Source organism: Phoca vitulina, unplaced genomic scaffold, assembly GCF_004348235.1.
Source record: "Phoca vitulina isolate PV1807 unplaced genomic scaffold, GSC_HSeal_1.0 scaffold2, whole genome shotgun sequence".
In the NCBI taxonomy this organism is placed as follows: Eukaryota; Metazoa; Chordata; class Mammalia; order Carnivora; family Phocidae; genus Phoca; species Phoca vitulina.
Window position 1 is genome coordinate 68,299,343 of NW_022589705.1, and position 20,059 is coordinate 68,319,401.

Here is a 20,059-nt window from a genome sequence, read left to right on the forward strand (position 1 = left end):
AGCAGGGAGCCCGATGCGGGGCTCGATCCCAGCACCCTGGGATCATGACCTGAGCCGAAGGCAGACGCTTAACGACTGAGCCACCCAGGCGCCCCTCAAAATCACATTTTAACATTACAGGTCTCCCCTATCTGAAAGCACTGCATTCCTACGGAACCCTCTGTAAGCTGAATAGTGAGTGTAAAGTGAAGAAGCAATTACCATTAGCTTATATGGAAAAACAAGTGTTCTCAGAAATAAAAAATAATCTCTTAGGCGTTTCTGATACTTTGGGATGTATTTTGCTAATGGATGTACAAAATAGAGTGCTTGCTTCGACAGCACATATACTAAAATTGGAATAAGAGAAATTAGCATGGCCGCTGCCCGAGGATGACAAGCAAATTCATGAAATGTTATGTATTTTTTACTTATCCAAAGAATAAAAAAATGCCAAAGGGGTACCATGCCCCCCAATGTTTATACCAGCATATCAACAGCCAAATTATGGAAAAGAGCCCAAATGTGCACATTAATGAAGATGTGGTGCGTGTCTATATACATATAAAATGGAATGTATGTATAATGGAATATTACTTAGCCATCAAAAAGAATGAAACCTTGCCATTTGCAACGTGGATGCAACTACAATGTATTATGCTAAGCAAAGTCAGTCAGAGAAAGACAAATATGATGTCTTGCATGTGTGGAATTTAAGAAACAAAGTAGATGAACATAGGGAAAGAAAAATAAGATAAAAACAGAGAGGGAGGCAAACCACCGTTAAAAGATTCTTAAATATAGGTAACTGAGGATTGCTGGAGGGGAGTGGGCTAAATGGGTGATGGGCATTGACGAGGGGACTTGTTGGGATGAGCACTGGGTATTACGTGATGAATCGCTGAATTCTACTCCTGAAACCAATACTACACTGTACTTGAATTTAAAAAGAGCACAGATGCTTACACACAGTTCCAAACTATGATGCCTTGATGAGCGTTATTTCTCAGGGAAGGAGCGTGGTGGCCCCACTCTTGCTGCTCAGTGCATTGCCCTCTGTATATAGTTCACTGCAGCAAAACAAACACCAAATGCTGTTTTCATAAAAGTGAAAATTCTCGTCAGATTTCTTGGTTAGCAAAAGCAATGTCGTCTTTCCTAAAAAGAAAAGTGGTATGGTATAATGCAAAATTTTGAAAAGGATTACCTGTAGTGGATATTTAACCAATATTGTTATTTCCATGATACATACATATCCTAGGTATGTAATTATAAAAAATATACTTTATATACCAGCGCAATGCAATCTTGGTTGTGAATTCTGAGCACGTTCTGGAACAGGGCACCACCAACTGGATTTACACAGAACTGCAAGACTCTTGGAAGTATCCTCTAAATCCCCTGAACTTTTCACCCTGGGCCCAAAAAACTGACCAGGATGATCCCAAATGAACACCTAGCAAGACATTGTATAAAAATAACTAGAACAGGGGCTCCTGGGTGGCTCAGTCGTTAAGCGTCTGCCTTCGGCTCAAGTCATGATCCCAGGGTCCTGGGATCCAGCCCATCACGCTCTCTGCTCAGCGGAAGCCTGCTTCTCCCTCTCCCACTCCCCCTGCTTGTGTTCCCTCTCTTGCTGCCTCTGTCAAAAAATAAAATCTTTAAAAAAAGAATAACCAGAACTAAGTTTAGGTTAGAAGGGAGTTGAGACCACAAAATTATTTTCACCGACCTCCATATTCTTTAGCAAAAGTCTTCCTATATGTATTACATCTATTATCAGAGTGAGCCTGTTTACTGAGCACAACCAGGCTCTGTGGCAGGCTGAAGTAACTCTTCCACAAGGACAGAAGTAAGTGGCTTGCAGGGATTAGAATCCAATTAGTGCATGCTAGAGCATGCCCTCTCCCCTTTACCACTGTCCCTCAGTAAAAACAACTTATGAAAAGGAAAATGGCCTTTTCTATCATAGTAAATGTTTTCTGATGTTTAGTAGGAGCCCACAGGTATGTCACTTAAAGAATTACACATTTTAAGGAAATTTCCAAGTAATCCAGTGAGTACCATCTATCTGCAGCTAGGTTTAAGCTAAGGGTTCTATGGCTACCTAAGGACTTACAAACTAAAATTAAGACAAGACAGAAATATACACAAAGACAATTATTTAAGACCTTTATTAACGGGTGCTTGCCGTTTGTTGATTTTTTTGAAAAAATCAAGTTGTAAACTTTTTATTACAAATTAAAAATGAGGTTCTTAAAAATCTCAACTTGACCAGATATGAAACAATTTAAAAACCTTTAAAGGTGTATTGAGAAAAACCAGGTTTTTTTTTTTTTTAAAAAACACGTTTGTCATTACCAAAAAGAGACGTCTTTAGGTAAAAATAATAAAAACCCCATGCTGCATAGATAATGCAGATAGTTCTATTTATCTGGTCAGTGGGCAAAAAGCAAGCACTTAAGGTCTTCAGCTCCAATCTTTTGTTCATTTCTTATTGCTGGAATTTCATCTTCATTTCTTCGTGTTGGATGACTAAACTGAAAAAAAAAATTAAAAATGAAAATAAATTTAAGATTATCTTGCACAATTGACTACGATGTTCTTGGTATACACCAAATTGCTCCAGATCACATTAGCTAAGTAGGGAAGGTATTAACAAATCTATTTCTTTATCACAAGACACTGATCCAACAGGGGTGGACAATGCTCTGTGACAAGAATGGCTACTGTCAGGTTCTGGATGACCTTTTGCCACCCAGAAAATAATAGAGGGGAAAAAACCAAAAGTATCACTGGCTGGAAATGACAATTCCAAAGCCAAACAGAGACAATTACATGCTTCTCAGTATCAAGTAAAAAACTGAATGCAAAGGAATCCCTTTAGAACTGATATAATGTCAACTGTCACTTTCCCCCAAAGAGACTATACTGCTCATCACCACGCAGGTTATTAATTCTGGTAAGCTATCCCACCTCTTTTTGAAAATAAACACAATGTCGTCATCATTCTTCTTAGGGTAAAGTTATAGCAAGACTTTCCTCAGCTTACTGGTGAAATCACAGACTTCATTCAGAACAGCTGACAAAACGCTCTAATACTTGCCATGACCCAAACTGGATATATCTAGGTAATTTGAAGAGGACTGTGGCTGAAAGACAACCTAAACAACAATGGCTCATCTTACCTGATAAACTGGGATTTTTCACCACCCATGACTGCTCAGAGGCCAGAAGGCCACCTACACCTACTTACCCGGATGATGGTAGAGATGGTAAGCCGGCATTTACTCAGCCCCGCCCTGCTCAGCCTCGGGAGCGGACGAATTCTCAGCTGGTGGATCGGCTGCTTTTGTCTCTTTGCCATCTTGTGGTTTAGGGTTTTCTGGGCGTCTGCGTCGGTAATTGAAGTTGCGGCGGTACCGACGTTGAGGTGGCTGCTGACCTTGGGTCTCATCTCCTTGATTTTCCTTATCTTCCTCATTGCCATCCTCTCTAGGCTGTCTTTGGCGAGGAGGACCCCTGGAATGAACATTGTGCAAAGTTGAAACGACAAATAAAACCTTCATTCTTTAACCCACCCACCAACGCTCTCACTTGGGTCAGTCAACTAAACACCGTATCTGGCCTGTTTTCCAAAACTTGGTTCCTATTTCACAAACTGAATGGGATGACTGTGCAAGGATTTGGAAGTGTAAATTAGAAGATGGGCGTTTAAAACTGGTTTTAATGAACTAGCAAACTTTTACTCACAGTATAACGATTACAAAATTAATCCTGAAACTACTAGAAGTGGCACACCACCAGATACTTTGACGTCATTTTAAATGGGCTCCATGGTAACCACGTTTGGGAACAAGCGCTACTAATCCTTTACAGATAGATGAGCACTTGCTAAAAAGGCAGGATATCAAAAAACAAAGAAAAGATGCTCTCTCTATATAAATCAAAACACACTGCAACCAATGGTCATTAAGGAAATGCAATTCAAAACAGAGACCACTTCATACCCACACCAAGATGGCCATAATCAAAAGATCAGAAAACCACCAGTGTTGGTGAGGATGTAGAGACACTGGAACCCTCATACGTTGCTGGTGGGAAAATAACAGTGCAGCAGCTTTGGAAAATAGCCCGGCAATTCCTCAAAATATTAAAGAGTCACTATGTGACCCAGCAATTCCACTCAGAGGTCTATACACCCAAGAAAGTACCCATTTCATGATTACCAATAACAAAGATGTACAATCCAAGTGCCCATTAGCTTACTAAGGAAGAAACAAAACAGGACATCCATGCAGTGGACCCTGATTTATCCAGAAAAGGCAGACTGGTAGTAGCCAGGGGCTGGGGTACAGGGAAATGAGTAACTGTTAATGGACACAAGGGTATTTTTCTGGCTCAGGGCGGGGGAAGGAGTGAAAACGTCTGATAGTGGTAATGGTTGCATAACTGCATGAATACTAAAATCCAGAGTTGTACACTTAGAAAAAACTTCAAATTTACATTCTAGCAATATTATGTTCAATAGCCTGAAATTAAAGATCTCAGGACCAAAGAAAGTATCAAGATTTCTATCACCAAGGGAAGATTAGAATTGCTTTTGCTGGTCTTTTCTATGTCAGAAAGCAGAGGTTTTCTTGGCCTTTCTTCCATCACAGCACCCCAGAAACATCAAGATTAGTAGCATGCCTTTTATACCTATTGGTCATCATGGGCTCCAACTAATTCCCCTCCCCTTTTCCTGAAACCCTGTCCCTAGTTTTGGGACCTCATAGCCAGTCTTCGGCAAAACTCTTCTGGCTCTTCCCTGCACCCCATTGTCGCTTCAAAGTCAATTTCCCCTTCTTTTTAAAACTCTGAGCTTTTCAAATCTTATGTACCATTTACTATCCTTTTCCTGTTGTAGTTATCCTGACAACCCCAAATAACCTGAGCATTTAAAATTCTTTACCTCCTATCCAGTTGTTTTCTATCTGGGTTCTCCCCATTTTAAGCATTGCACTCTCCAAACACTCCTTTTCCTTTTCTCCTAGTTTAATTCCTTCCTGTTCTCCCATTCTTTATTTCCATTAGGGCTTATAATCCAGTGATCCTATGACTCTATCTCCCATTCTCCGTTAATATTTTTCTCCCTTCTTACCCAAGTATAAAGCCCACCATTAATTATGACCAATCCCAACCCCAGGATCTTCATTTGGATCAACAAATGCTGGACAAATTCAACCCTGCTCAATCTGAGCCTGCTGCTCAAAAATGGCTGGAAAATACAATCATGCTGGGTGGACCTTGTAACCATTATTCTATTACTTCATTTCCCCTTTCTCTTCTAGAGATCATTTCACATCTTTGTCTCAAATTCCCCACACCTCTTCTCTTACCTCTCCCTCTCCTTCTGACTCCACTAGCACACCAATGCCCACATACTCTGGCTTCTTACATACAACACACCCAGAGCTCTTAGCAAATGGTCCACCACTCACTTATGGACAAAATCCTATCCTATCTGAAGACAATTCTAAGCAGTCACTTTCTACCAACTGTCTTCTGCTGCCATTTTTCAGCCTATGAATATGCCCAATTTCTCAAACAAAAATACTTTCGTAACACCACTCCTCCCTTTTACTTTGTATTTAGCACTGTCAACTTGCCTATCCATTCAAATGAGACTATTCCGTCTAACTTAAAAGGCAAACAACAAAACTGAAGCACTCAACAACAAAAACTCCCATGCTTTTAAAGACACCAATGAAGCTAAGCCAAAAATGTAAGCAGCTTTATAGTGTAACACAAAGGTAAACCAAATTTTCTGCTGTTGGAACCAATGGATGTAATGTATAGACTGCCATGAGAGCCTATTTTAGACCAATTTTAAAAACACTGATCACTGTAAAAAATGATGTTGTTATATTATTTGCAGTGTTTCAACAAGGTATCTCTGTCTAGGTTTAAAACTAGTTTGAACAATAGTTCAGTTCAGGATCAACAAAACTCATCTGTCAGCATCAAAAATAATCTTCCCCACTCAACAGGGAAAACCCCACTGGATCTCCAACATCCAGCACATGGCTAACAATCTCCTGGTGGAAATTTTAATGAGCCAGAGCTGGAACTCCAGGCCATTTTCATGAAATAAAAACTCAGGACACAACACACATCACTGGAAACGAGAAAAGAATAAATTATAGACACTGGCTACTGCAAAACTCTCAATGCATATATACCGATGTACACTGCAATCTCAGCTGGGTTCCTAGTTCCTAAAGCTTCACTGCTCCACCCTCCTTGAAGTATTTTGAACATGGGTGTGTGTGTCCAGAAACCTCTCTTACAAAATCACAATGTATTTTGAAGACTTCTATATTGTATTTTGGATACTTTTACAGTAAGGAATTTCTTAAAACTTATTTGGGTCTGTACATTTAAAGCTGTTACATAAGTGATCATCAGTTAAGAATATTACTGTATTGCCTTAAGTATACAACCCGTTAGTTTTAGGGATTACATCTGGAGACTCAATGCTTTAATAAAAAGACCCTTAAAAGAAATAGCTGTTAACACCACTATATCCATCCACTGTGGGACAGACTGGGTATATATTGCCTCAAATATACCAAACGTTTATATACTAAACATGTCTGGCTCATGGAACTCTTCTCTACTTACTACTTTATTGGAGTGATTTCATTCTGCAACTTAAGGGTGACAAAAAAAACCTAAACTGAGAAGTGATTAATGGAAAATTATGCCATCTCAGAGGTGACACTATAGATTCTTCATTTATGATGAAGGTGCAATTCACATACTCCTAATGCTTTAAAAGGCAATGCTTACCTTTACCTTTCTCCCTCCCAATGAAGCAGGTCTTAAACATATAACACAGGTTGAACTATTCTCTTACCTGTTCAAGACAAAAACTGAAATTCCATAACCTCATTGGGGGGGGGCGGGGGGAGAACCCACAACTGTATATAAAGTAGACCTCATCTATACAAGCTGTTTTTAACCAGTGCCAGCAAAGAACACATTCTCAAAGATAACTGACTTCAGGTTCGCCTCTTTGGCATCTGACAAAAGAAAATGTTAAGCGTTAACAAATAAAAGGATTCCAAAAGGCTACAGGAGAAGCATGATGCTGCTGAGTCCTAACATATGCTTGAGAAATTTAATACAAACCATACCTGCGGAATCGTGGTCTATAACCCCGATACATATTCTGTCTCACTGGTCTACCTTGTTCTCCTGCACCCTGGTTGTCAGCACCCTGAAAAGACAATCAAGCTGACTCAATCAGTAACAGTAAAAACCCAATCAGACAAATCCAAAGTCTGCATACAGGAGTTAAAAATAAATCAATCATCTGGTAACTATAATTATACTATAATCTTTCAGAAATCAAAAAATGCTTCCCATTAGATTAATTGCTCCAATATAGGGGAAGACACCCAGAAAATGCTTAAAATGCAGTCCTATTTAAAGTTATTGCATGCTGTTGATTCTTTTACTTTTTGGTGAAAACTTACTTCCATCACTTCTCCCTGCACAGGAGGGTTGGAATACTGTGGTCGACGCCCATAGGGTCTCCGCATGTAGTAAGGTGGGAACCGTCGCCTGCGGTAGGGCCGGCGCTGTTGGGCCTGGCCTTCGGGAGCACTTTCCGATCCCTCGTTCTTTTCCCCACTCTCACTATTCTGGTAATTCTGCTGGTAATTGCGTGGAGGACCCCTGCGACGTGGATAGCGTCTATAATGGTTACGGTCTGCTGCATATTTACTGCCTTGCACTGGAACTCCACCAGGGCCTGTCACATTTGCTGCCTCCGCACCCTACAAAAGCCATCATATATTGACAGTGACAACAGAATTAAGTACACTTAATAAAATTTACACAAAACAAATAAAAAAGGGTCTATGTGGCCAGGGGTGCATAGAAATGATTAAATATCAGTTCCTCACTGTTCTGAAGAGATTGCCCTCTAACTGCAGCCAGCACATTAGGCTTGATGCACCTGTGTTCATGTGGTCACCTGACCCATCCATCCACATTAGAGCCACCATCCTAACGGATGAGATCTCCAAAATATTTCCATACTGAAGTCAAACCTTTACACAAAAAGCATCCTCACCTTTTCTCCTTCAACAACATCAAACTCCACAGTCTCTCCATCTCCTACACTGCGAAGGTACTTCCTGGGGTTATTCTTCTTTATGGCAGTCTAGTAATATCACATTCCAAAAATAGATTAACAGGGGAGAATAATGTGCTTTTTCATTCAAAATGTACCAGAGTCAATATTATTTTAGCTTGGATATACACTTAAAATTAGCTTTAAATAAGACCAAACCGTCAATAAATTTAGGAAAACAGGGACCAATGTACCCCCAACCTCAACCAAAATGCTCTAATCTTACAAGGCCCCAGCATTTTCCAAACTAAAACAAGTAATTTAACACTCAAGACACAACAATATGTATTTTTTAAAAATGCCTTTTGCAAAAGCATCATATGTAGCTTTAAACAAAATGAGGATATCCATCTATCCCCCAAAGACTGCACTTAATAGTAGAAGCTAGCCCCACACAGGGCCAGTTTAGATGACAGGCGAGTTTAGTTTTGCATGCTTCAAAGTTGACCAAACCAACTTTGTCCCTGTGTTAACCATATCAAACTCAATTACAAATGTCAACCAAAATCCCTTCCAACTGGTCTGTGATAATACTTCAATGGAAATGCAATTCACATGTATTGACTATGCGCCACTCTTTACATTATCTGACCACATGGGATAGTCGGTTATTACCTCCTCAGAATACAATAAATCTCACAATGTTACTTGTTCTCTAGACTGCTACAACTAAGTAAAAGGGGAAGAATAACACCTCACGTTTGGGTGTAATACAATAAAGTTCTTTCATGCATTACCTAATCAATCTCATTATGACAATGCTGTGAGGTATTATTACTCCTTTTTTACAAATAAACAGGCTTTTTAAAGTTACGTGACTTGCCCAAGGTCACACAGCTTAAGTGGCACAGTATGGACTTTTCTAAATCCAGGTCTTGGGACTCCAAATCCCGTGTTCATTCTACTACATCACAGCAGTATCCATTACAGGATCACTCATGCATTTCCATTCCATAGGAGGCAGGACAACCAACAAAGCTGAAGCCAATTAAGCTAAGTTGCCCAGAACTGCAGTCTCCTTGATACACTACGACCTGAGCATCCAAAGTCCCAAGAAACAACTAAATGTTGAACCACTTCCAAAATAAAGAGGAAAGCATATTGGTGACACCTGTGGGTCAGTACCAAGTGGGTGACATGCATTCAGCCAAATAATTGATCTCATCTGTCATCTAAACTGTCACAAAGTTTTCATACCTTCCATATATAGCCAACTCTCAATTACCTGCAGTCATAGGGGATAGCAGAAGTATGGATAATTACACTCTAAGAACATATTTTGGTCAGCATCTTCAGAACACCCCAATCTCCCCAAACCCTTTTGTGCTGCTGACAAATAACAAGACTGACCTGCCTTGCTGTCTCTTGTTCCTAAATGTGCATATTCCTTTGAACATGCAGAAGTAAGGAACACAAAGGAGTTGGCATTCAATTTTATAAAACATTTGTTTTAAAAATAACATTGAGCAGTCCTATATTTATGTTCAGGATTAATTTTTTAAAGTTCATTTTTTAAAAAAAGTAATCTATACACCCAACATGGGGCTTAAACCCATGACCCCGAGATCAAGAGTCTCACACTCTTCCTACTGAGCCAGCCAGGTGCCCGTATGTTTAGAATTTAAATGTTTCCATACTTATATATTTGACCCTGGGATTTTCTGATAAGGTTTTGGACATACTAGAAATTGATCTGGCTCCCTTGATTGCCACTGAATGCTGTATAGGACATCTCAGAAAGCGACAAAGCACCAACCTCAGATAGCCCTTCCTAAGAAAAGTATGCTGGCATCCAAGCTCACACCTGCCTGAATAACAGTGTTGAGTGTGAAAACTCTATCTTTTGATGTCTGGATAAAAAGTACAAAAAAGTGGTTAAAAAGTTCTTAGAGTGATTTTCAATATAAGATAGTATTACAACAGTCTTGGTGAAAAAACTGCAGTGCACACAACTACACATACACAACTGTGTTCTTCCTATCCACTGCACACCTGTGAGGATAATGAAGTCCAACGGAGCCCATGAGATACTTAAGTTTGAGATATTATTGTTTACACTGTAGTCGCTTGCTTTAATAAAAGTAATGCATTACGCTCACTTTCCAAAATATTTTTCTTAAATGCACTTGTGAAAGTTCAGCATATGGCACCTAATCCCATGTTAGTTTTTTCCTCTTAAAACACTGAAGCCTATCTCATTATTTAATGAGTAAATCACCAACTTTGTCACACTGCCTTTTCACTCAATCCTAAACTAGTGAGGATTTATAAATTTTCCAAGCCAACCAAAATTCTCAAAGATAATTCCCATTCAAAGTGCTTTAGAATAAACAGAAGGACCTAGGCTAACTCTGCTGGTGTTCTAGCATTCACTTCAAATTTATATGTTTTGCAGCTGAGTCCTATTTTCCCCCTGATTATTGTGATTTGTCCTTACCAGAGAGGTAAAAACCTGACAGTGTTTGAAAACACCCCACCAAAGGTTCTGTGTGTTTATAGCAAAATTAGTTCAAGTTTAGGTTAATGGAGATTTTTTTCTTCCTCTGAAATTGGGTTTCAAAATTTGGTATGAGTTGAGCACATTTCCACATTTAAAAAAGCTAGAGCTATTAACAAAATACCCATTTGAAACACCTATCTTAATTAAGTAAACCGCCAATATAATGTTTCAATGTATACATTTAAGCATGCTCCCACTGTTCCTGTGGGAGCTAAATTGTTGGTTGGTTGTATGTAATAACCTTTTTGCAAGGAACAATAGTTGAGAAAACATCCACCCCTTTCTTTCTTCTCACATCCCTTAAAACTAGGATTGTAAACATTCACACGAGCACTCACCTGGTGTACAAATACATCTTCCTTGGTGTCATTCCTGCAAGACAGAACCAAGTTGAACAAGTCAGTAAATGGAATACACTTCATGTTGCCAAAGGTTAAGAGTAAGTGTGGTTCTTTGTGCATTTCCCCATTTTTCCTATTGTTAAAGACTTTCTGACTGCCAACCAGCCACCAGGAAATATAAAGCAGAAACACAGTTTTTGTTTCATTTTTCTTGAGGAAGCAGTTGCCAACAGTTGTAAACCTCACTACCTGCAGAAGGATTAAAAAAAAAAAAGTCTGTGACCTACTAAGCCATTAAGGCTATTAAGAAGATTTAAGTGACTAGCAACTATCACTCCTTATGATCCTACCAAACATTAACAACTTTCCAGCATACACCACTCTTACTCCATCCATGTGGCAACAAGCATTGTACTGGAGAACTAAGGAGGTGAAGATGAATGAGACAGTTTCCTACTAGCACACACACCCCTTCACTTCGTATCAGAAACCATTTTACAGCAATCATTAAATATCTAGTCAAACTGTGCTAAAGAAATATGGTTGAAAATATCTGCTTTACAACTTCAAAAGTAGTGTTAAAGGAGGAAACATCTGCCTTAAGTCTTCAAGAAGTTTACTGGAAAATGAGAAAAATGTTCCAAAGGTAGACAGAAAGGAGGTCATAAACCTGGGTAAAGCAGCAACTAGCAAGTTCAATGCAAGCAGAGTCCAAACTGGCTGAAGCATGAGGAATATGGTTGTGGGTGGGGCAGGATAAAGAATAGGGGCTAAACGATCACCACGTAGGCAGAGGAGGTACCAAAGGCTTTTGAGTAGACAAATATGGCATAACATCAGATGTTAAAATTTGGTGGCTATTAAGAGAAATTTCAAATACAAGAGGAGCCCAGTTAGTTCTAGTAACTACTCTAGAAGCCCAGACCGGGACTGATGGAAGCCTAAATTAAGGGGCTATGTGTGAGGCAATGTATTTGAGGGTTCGCTTTCTTGAGGTAAAAATGGAATGGGAGAACGAGCTTATTTTAGCTAGGACATCACGGTTAAGATGACGATACTATATAAGCAAAATCCACAGGAGGAGAAACCATTTTCCAGACCTTTATCAACCTCCTCCGCCCTCTTCATATTGTCCAGTAGGTCAGAGAGAGAATGGGCTCAATAAGAGTTCTAATGTTTAATGACAGAAGGAACAAAGGTTGCAATGAACTAGACTGACTGGCTTACTGACTGTTGGCTCCTTGCTGAACTGTGGAGCAACAAATGCGCCAAAGAATCCACATAGCTTGGATTATCGTAACATGAGGACATTTCATTTATGGGAACAGAATTTTAAATCTTCAAAAGAAAAATCTACAAACACCCAGAATACTGCAAAAGCTACTCAAGGCAACTGATTAAAAACTGACCTTTAAAAGCTAGTTAAATACTAGGAAACCTAGGGAATTAATGGTTGCCAAAATGCCTATCTGTCAAATAGGTCCACAGGCATCCCACAAAGTTCATAGCCATCACTATTAAATTCTCATCTCCAACACTGGGACTGAATTCCAAACCCTGGGGCCCTAAGGAGAAGTGCAATAAAAATCTGGTAGAGCAAGAAAGGTGGGTAAAGTCTAGAAAAGGAACTCTCAACAGGGGCAGTGCTGACCACCATAGGCCGTTTAAAGTTGTTCCGAAGATGGGCACTATTTGCCATAATTGGGGTGAAGGATGTCAGGCTTGCTGGAGGACTAGGTAAAGAATTATTTGGTATCCTAGTGGACTTTCATGTAAGTACATTTACTATAACTTGAGTTTTGAATCTGGTATTTTACAGTTTTAATATGCATTAAATTTACTAAAAATGCAACTTCCACGGAGAGAAATTTTCATTTATTGATAATGCCACTTGTGTATCTGGGTAGCCAACACATCATTTCTTTTATCAGTTGGTCTCTGTGGCAGCACTATCCATGTCTTCTAATATAGTTGCAAACAGCTATGTACATATACACTATACACTACAATAAAAAGAAATACAAGTGGTTATCTATAAATTTTACTTCAAGCTTGTAAAAGGAATTAGAAAATTTACCAACTATTTATCTAGTAGTTAGAACAATCTTTTTTCTTTAAAAGATTTTTATTTGAGATAGTGAGAGAACACAAGCAGGGGGAAAGGGAGAAGCAGGCTCCCTGCTCAGCAGGGAGCCCCATGTGGGGCTCCATCCCAGGACCCTGGGATCACAACCCGAGCCCAAGGCAGATGCCCAACCGACTGAGCCACCCAGGCATCCCTAGAACAATCTTCTTTAAAACAGTACAAGGTAGGCAATACACACAATGCATCCCCTGAAAGACAGCTTAAGATGTTCCATGGGTACAAAGATATGTAGAAACCAATAAAAGGTTCATTAATGATGTGCCAGACAATAGCACTCATTAACAATGTTGACAACCAACCAACCTATTAGGGAATTAACATGGCCAAAGCGTATCTCGATTTTAGGAAAAAACTTGACGACCACTCAAAGAAATGCAGTTTTAGCCTAGATAGAACACTATAATCTGGATGCATTAAATCAATCTAGTTACAATTTAAGTGACTATGCAGAAATTCAAGGTACTGCTAAAAGGAAACCCAATTTTTAGTCCTCATTCCACTATTAACAGCTGTGCAACCTTGGAAAGCTGTCTCATCTGCAAAATTGGATACAACAGCTTACCTTACTGAGGATTTAAGTTCCAGATATTGTTCCAAATGCTTTAACTATACATACCATTCAATCCTCACAATCCTGAGGTAGACACTATCATAACCCTTTCTATACATTAGGAAAATGAAGTACATGTTCATCTGCTCAATGGTATAATTTGACTCCACAGGCCCTGATCTTTACTATGTTAAAAACTCAAAAAGGACCAGTTCGGAATCTTCACATTTTCAGCTTTTTTTTTTTTTTTTAAAGATTTTATTTATTTATTTGAGAGAGAGAGAATGAGAGACAGAGAGCACGAGAGGGAAGAGGATCAGAGGGAGAAGCAGACCCCCAGCCGAGCAGGGAGCCCGATGCGGGACTCCAGGATCATGACCTGAGCCGAAGGCAGTCACCCAACCGACTGAGCCACCCAGGCGTCCCACATTTTCAGCTCTTGAGGCAGCTTACAGCAATATGGTCTCTCCATTTTTTTGGAGGACAACAAAGGGCAAGCACCCCTACATCCTCACCTTCATTACACAGCTATTCGATTTAATGAGACCAAGGTTCTGCTATGTATCTCCTCCCCCAGTGTAAAAACCATTTTGGGCTCACAAGCCATATAAAAACAGATGCTGAGTGGTAATTTCTTGACCCCTATCTATAGTAATACTGGAGAAAAATGCATGCTCATGGCTACGAGAGATCTTACTGAAGAGGGAAAAGCAGCAATTAACAGGCTGACCAGGGTACCTGGGTGGCTCAGTCATTTAAGTGTCTGCCTTTAGCTCAGGTCATTATCCCAGGGTCCTGGGATTGATCCCATGTGGGGCTTTCTGCCCATGGGGAGTCTGCTTCTCCTTCTCCCTCTGCTCGTGCTCTCTCAAATAAATAAAATCTTAAAAAAATAAAATAAGCTGATCAAAATGGATCATCAAGAAGTGTATTTTAAACCTTTAGCTATTGGGATGCACCTGGGTGGCTCAGTCAGTTAAGCGTTTGCCTTCAGCTTAGGTCATGACCTCAGGGTCCTGGGATAGAGCCCTGCGTCAGGCTCTCTCCTCAGCGGGGAGTCCGCTTTCTCCCTCTCCCTCTGTACCCGTACCCTCTCTTGCTCTCTCTCAATCAAATAAAATCTTAAAAAAAAACAAAAACTAACAAAACAAAATAAAAAACCCTTTAGCTATTACTCATGTAGTAAGGAAGAACAGAGACATTCTTAAGTACTGCACCTTACTTTTTGTGGTATATGCTGACAACCAAGAGACATACTTCTAACTTTACCATACTTTACTGAGGGTGGAAAATCACGGACAGGGCAGACTGGTATAGTAATAAGTAAGCTAGCTAGCTAGGGGTGCCTGGGTGGCACAGTCGGTTATGTGTGCAACTCTTGGTTTCGGCTCAGGTTGTGATCTCAGGGTCATGAGATCCAGTCCCGTGTTGGGCTCTGTGCTGAGCATGGAGTCTGCTTAAGATTCTCTTTCCCTTCTCCCTGTCCCCCTCCCCCCACCCCAAAAATAAACAAATAAATCTTTAAAAAGCAGCTAGCTGGCTAGGAACTGTGCTAAGCACCAGTAATAAAAATAAGACATGGCCTATCCTCAAATACTTCAACCTAGAAGGCCACCACCTTTGATCCAATGCAGCAGCTGAATTACCAAAAACTGTTTTCCACATATTGTAGTATGTTAAGTCCCACTGATCAGAAAGGAGGAAGAGGAAAGAGCAGACAGCACACATAATATAGAGCAGTGGTTCAGCGTTCCTTACTAGAAGCACTGGAGCCAAGGTTAGAATCCTGGCTATCCCCATTACTACACACCCCATCTGGGGCAAATCGCCTTATTTGGACAATGGCGATGAAATAACACTTACCTAAAGACCACACTATAATCAAACCCAAGCCCATCCATACTGCTGCCACTTGAGACATTATTTTTACTGGCAGCCCAGTGCCTAGTACTGCTGTCCAAAAGATATAAAATCCAAGTTCGATACAGGTTTGTCCTGTTATCTTAAAGTTCACTTGATACCACTTCACTTTCATGAGAGGTTTCACAGGAATGCACTACTTTTGCATAGCAGGGGGAAATCTATATCTAGGTTTATTTTCTAATGGCCACAATAAAAAAAATAAAAGCAGGTAAAATTAGTTTTACCATTTAAACATGAACAATATAAAAAACTGAAGTATTTTCTTTTTTCATACTAAGCCTTCATAATCTGCTCTATATTTTACACTTCTGAAAAGTAGGTTCACAAACGCAAGCTGTTCATAAGAAAGTGGTTCAAAACAAACACTAAATTGGGTATCAGTTTTAAAATTCAAGTTAAAAAAAAAATTCTGTTTCTCAGATGCAAGAACCATGTTTCCATACAAGTCTAATGGTTACTGTACTTACTGGACAGCACAGGCCTACAATATTCCAACAGTGTCACTCCATACAGCACAGTCCTCCTGTTTTCCTGCACTCAGGTGTATGCTTTCTGCTGTATTCTTCTACCCCACTTCTTGTTAAGTGCATTATTTATACTGAAAAATTTTCATAAAAACTCCACCTCTCAGGTTTTCTCACCTAACTAGCAATATTGTCCTTATTCAGCAAATGAGAACACAGTATAGACTTCAAGGAAAAAAGAATCACAGCGGGAGGCTGAAGAAAAAAAGGAGTTACCATTTGAAGTTTGGAAAATGCTAAAGAAAAAAGAAATCCTGCTGGGATTTACAAATAGAAGTCTCTTAAAAGTTCCTAAGTTTAAGAAGTCTCTTAAAAGTACAATGAAGATAAAAAAAAGTGTAGCCAACACTAAACTCCTATACTACTAAATTTATCCAGATTAAAGTGTCTCAAAATGTCCTAAAATTTTAGGAAACCTTTTTTTGCCAGACCACAGCATTGCCTTAAGTGAAATCTAACATATAAGCTCACCTACCCATAACTAAATGCTCTTATGCTATTATCTTGTTGCAGAACCACACCAAGCCCTTTTAACAGCTTCAACTGCCCAACTGCACAAATTATTAATTCTAAGTCATAAAAACCTCTAGGATTTAGCATCCATATATACTCCATAACCCAAAGCATCCAGACACCAATTCCCAAGTTCTGCACATGGCCATAATAAACCCTACTTATCTTTTTACTTGTTTTCTATTAAACACTTCTTATGGCCAGCAGGCACACTATTTCCCACATTACTTTCTATCATTCTGCCTCAGTGAGCTGGACTGTAGAGGCTTCCAAGGGCTAAGACTGAAGGGTGGAAAACAGCAATAACAGCCCCAATACTTGGAAGACAGAAGGTAAGTAAGCTAGTTCTCTACTCCAGATTTCAAGATGAAAAGCTTTTACATATCAGTGACTTGGTCAACAAGGATGACTTCTGGCCAACTTAGGATCAGTAGCTAACACAACCAGCATGCAAATTAATCCTAAAGTGCCTTGTATGGAAGTCACTGCCTGAAGAGCCTCAGTTCTGAAATCAAAACAAAAACAACCCCTACCCAAACCAACAACCAATAACAGTGCTTTTCAAGACTGCCAATGATACACCATGACTTGGGAACTACTTAGGTATCATTTTTTTATGCTTTTACCCACCCATCCTTCCTTAATAGCACACTACCAAGTCTTCCCTAGTGCCACAGCATTTAGTCAATTATGTTATAGACCATCCATGCCTTTTATAATTTAGAGATAACCTTACCATTTGTGATCAAGTTCAGTCTGATTTTAATTTAATAGTCCAGGAGACTTGGCAATCACTCTCCGATAGGTCTACAAATTTTTAAAAGTAAGACCCAGGGAGTAAATATTTTAGGCCATGTCTGTCACATATTCTTACTTAAACAACCCTTAAAAAGAAAATCCATTCTTAGCTTGCAGGTCATACGAAGACAAAATTAAAAGATTCACAAGTGAGATAAGGGTCAAAGGCTCTCTCCTTTAATCGCTCAATTGCATCCCAACATTGGCTATATTAAGGAAGTCCTTTTAATTTGTAAAGCAAATCTGCACACTAAAGTCTGTTACAGCACTACCTAACTACACGTAATAGGCAGTGCAAAAGCAAAGTTTTTCAAATCTGGGGAACTAATAAGTCAGCACACAGGAGCTCCAGTGACTGCTAGGTATCATTTAGGAAAAGTCTTTTGATGGCTAAGAATAGCCACCCTAAGAAATTATCTGTAACCGTGGACACCAACCAAACTGAAGAGGACCAGGGCCTATTTTCAGGGACAGTGTAACAGCAGCTAGTGAACAAACTTCCAAGGCAGAAAATGGGAGTTCAAACCTTAGCTCTGCCACTTTCCACGCTTCCCGAGGCAAGTTACTCAACTTCTCTGTGCCTCAGTATAGTATTGACACCTCAAAGATTTTGAGGATTAAACGGCCTAGTTCACGTAAAGCATTTACAATAATGTCTAGTATAAGCACTTGAGAAACATTAGCTTTTTTATGTGTCACCACTGTGTCCAGGAAGTCACCTTCATCAGTTACATACACAGGGAATCCCCAAAAGAGAGACTAAATCTGACAGCCACAACTAAATATTTTTCCTAAAGATAGCTAAACCCTTCCATGGCTTAGTTTATTATACCTTTTCTTGGACCATGCGTAATAAACTCAAATGCACAGGCCAGGCAGGAAGAGCAGGCAGGCAGGGAGGTCAACAACAGGAGAAATCCAGACCTGACATACTGTGGTAAATAAAGAGAATGTATGCCCCATTGAAAGATGGCAATAATACTCGTGGCCATCCGATTTTATTTACATGGGACTTCAGGTCCCAAAGCTAAAATTCAAATCTTAAAAAGATGGTAATCTGAACATTTTGGAGATTATCTCCCTAATTTTAAACAGCAACAATTCATTCCAATTCTTTCTAAGATACTGTGTTATCCAAACAAAACATGGACTATCCTCAACAGAAGGAAGCAAAAGACAAAATCAGGTTGAGTAATGAAAGGTTTTCATCAGCCAATTAGGTCTGTCTTTAAGCTTGATCTTGCCCACTTGGTTTCTTGCAGTAGTGTCTATTTCACATGCATTCAGCATTATTTCTTACTCTTAGGTGTTCTTTTAAAACATCTGGTTGTTTAATGCCTTCTAAAGTAAGAATTTAAGAAAACACCAAGATGACACTATCCTACCTGTAAGGCCAATATGCTATGAGCACACATCATGCTCTACACCCATATGCAACTGCACTAGTAGCCTTGCTTGGCAGCCATCTTGAAAATGATGCCTGGCTCACAAGGGAGACCATGAAGAAGAGTACAGTGTGTAAAACTGCACGTTACCATTACTATTGCTACAAACGATTCTAAGGACTAATCCTAAAGATGGGAACAAAAAAGTATGAGAAATAAAAACTGAGAAGGAGAAAGGGGCAATTTCTTCCAGATGCTACTACAGGAACAAATAAAAACTACTGTAGTCCTAATGGGAAATTTATCCAAAGCATTCAAGACAGCATACATTGAAACGTTAAACAAAGGCGCTCTAACCTTAACAGTCAAGATGACAAATCTTGCACTATCAAATCTTGTTACCTCTAAAGGTTAACGTGTTAGAAATAACCTATATATACACTTATCAGTGGGTCACATCACGTTTTTCACTACCAATTTCAATAACGTATAAAAGGGTGACAAGGATAAAAATGCGCCTGAGAATCAGACTAGGTCCCAGTTTCCTCAGTTTGCCCTGTTAAGAGTTGGCTCACTCACTGCACTTGCCTTTTAAATTGCTCCGTACCTAAGAAGACTATCAAATTGGTTTTAGATTAATATCTAACTGCAAAACAAAGACCATCTCTATAGATTGTCTAAATTCCTAATCCCTTCAATCTTCAAAGAAAGCAAAATCTCACTACCAAGAAATAACAAGCTACACATGCTTACACCCTTCCAAGTCCGCAGAGCCTACCCACGGAGCAGAGCATGCAAAAGATAGGACGGAGACTACGGTGGCGGTCATCTCACCTGTTGATGAAACCATATCCGTTTCTTACATTGAACCATTTTACTGTTCCCAAAACCTTCGTTGCTGGAGGAAAAAAAAAAAACACACAAAAACACAAAAAACCCACGATTACCAGACGTCCTTTCTTAAACCCGCCACGCTTGGGTACCCGGCCCCGCGCGCGCTCCGCCGCGGCCCGCGACCACCTGACAGCCTTTCTCCTCCGAGGCCGCGCGCGGGCCCCACAGCACACGTGGGTGGGCTCGGGGCGGCGGAGGCCCGCAGGCAGGCCCGGGGCGCGGAGCCGGCGGGCGGGCGCGGCTGCTGGGCGGGGAGCACGTGAGGGAACGGGAAGCGCCCGGCCCACTCGGGCCTGCGTAGGCGGCGCGCCGCGCCCTCAG

The 20,059-nt window shown here is 40.0% G+C and overlaps 1 protein-coding gene and 1 non-coding gene across 2 annotated transcripts in view; one reads left to right on the top strand and one right to left on the bottom strand.

Moving 5' to 3' along the window:
- Positions 1–305: 305 nt before the first annotated feature.
- Positions 306–407, top strand: LOC116626870. Its single transcript, XR_004298364.1, has one exon. It is a non-coding gene; the product is annotated as a U6 spliceosomal RNA (small nuclear RNA).
- A 1,727-nt stretch (positions 408–2,134) lies between these two features.
- Positions 2,135–20,059, bottom strand: part of YBX1 (Y-box binding protein 1) — an 18,585-nt gene continuing 660 nt past the window's right edge. Inside the window, 7 exon segments of the mRNA XM_032431277.1 lie at positions 2,135–2,519; positions 3,236–3,501; positions 7,161–7,243; positions 7,503–7,805; positions 8,105–8,194; positions 11,003–11,036; positions 19,679–19,742. Coding sequence (XP_032287168.1) covers positions 3,267–3,501; positions 7,161–7,243; positions 7,503–7,805; positions 8,105–8,194; positions 11,003–11,036; positions 19,679–19,742 — 809 coding nt within the window. The 3' untranslated portion in view covers positions 2,135–2,519; positions 3,236–3,266.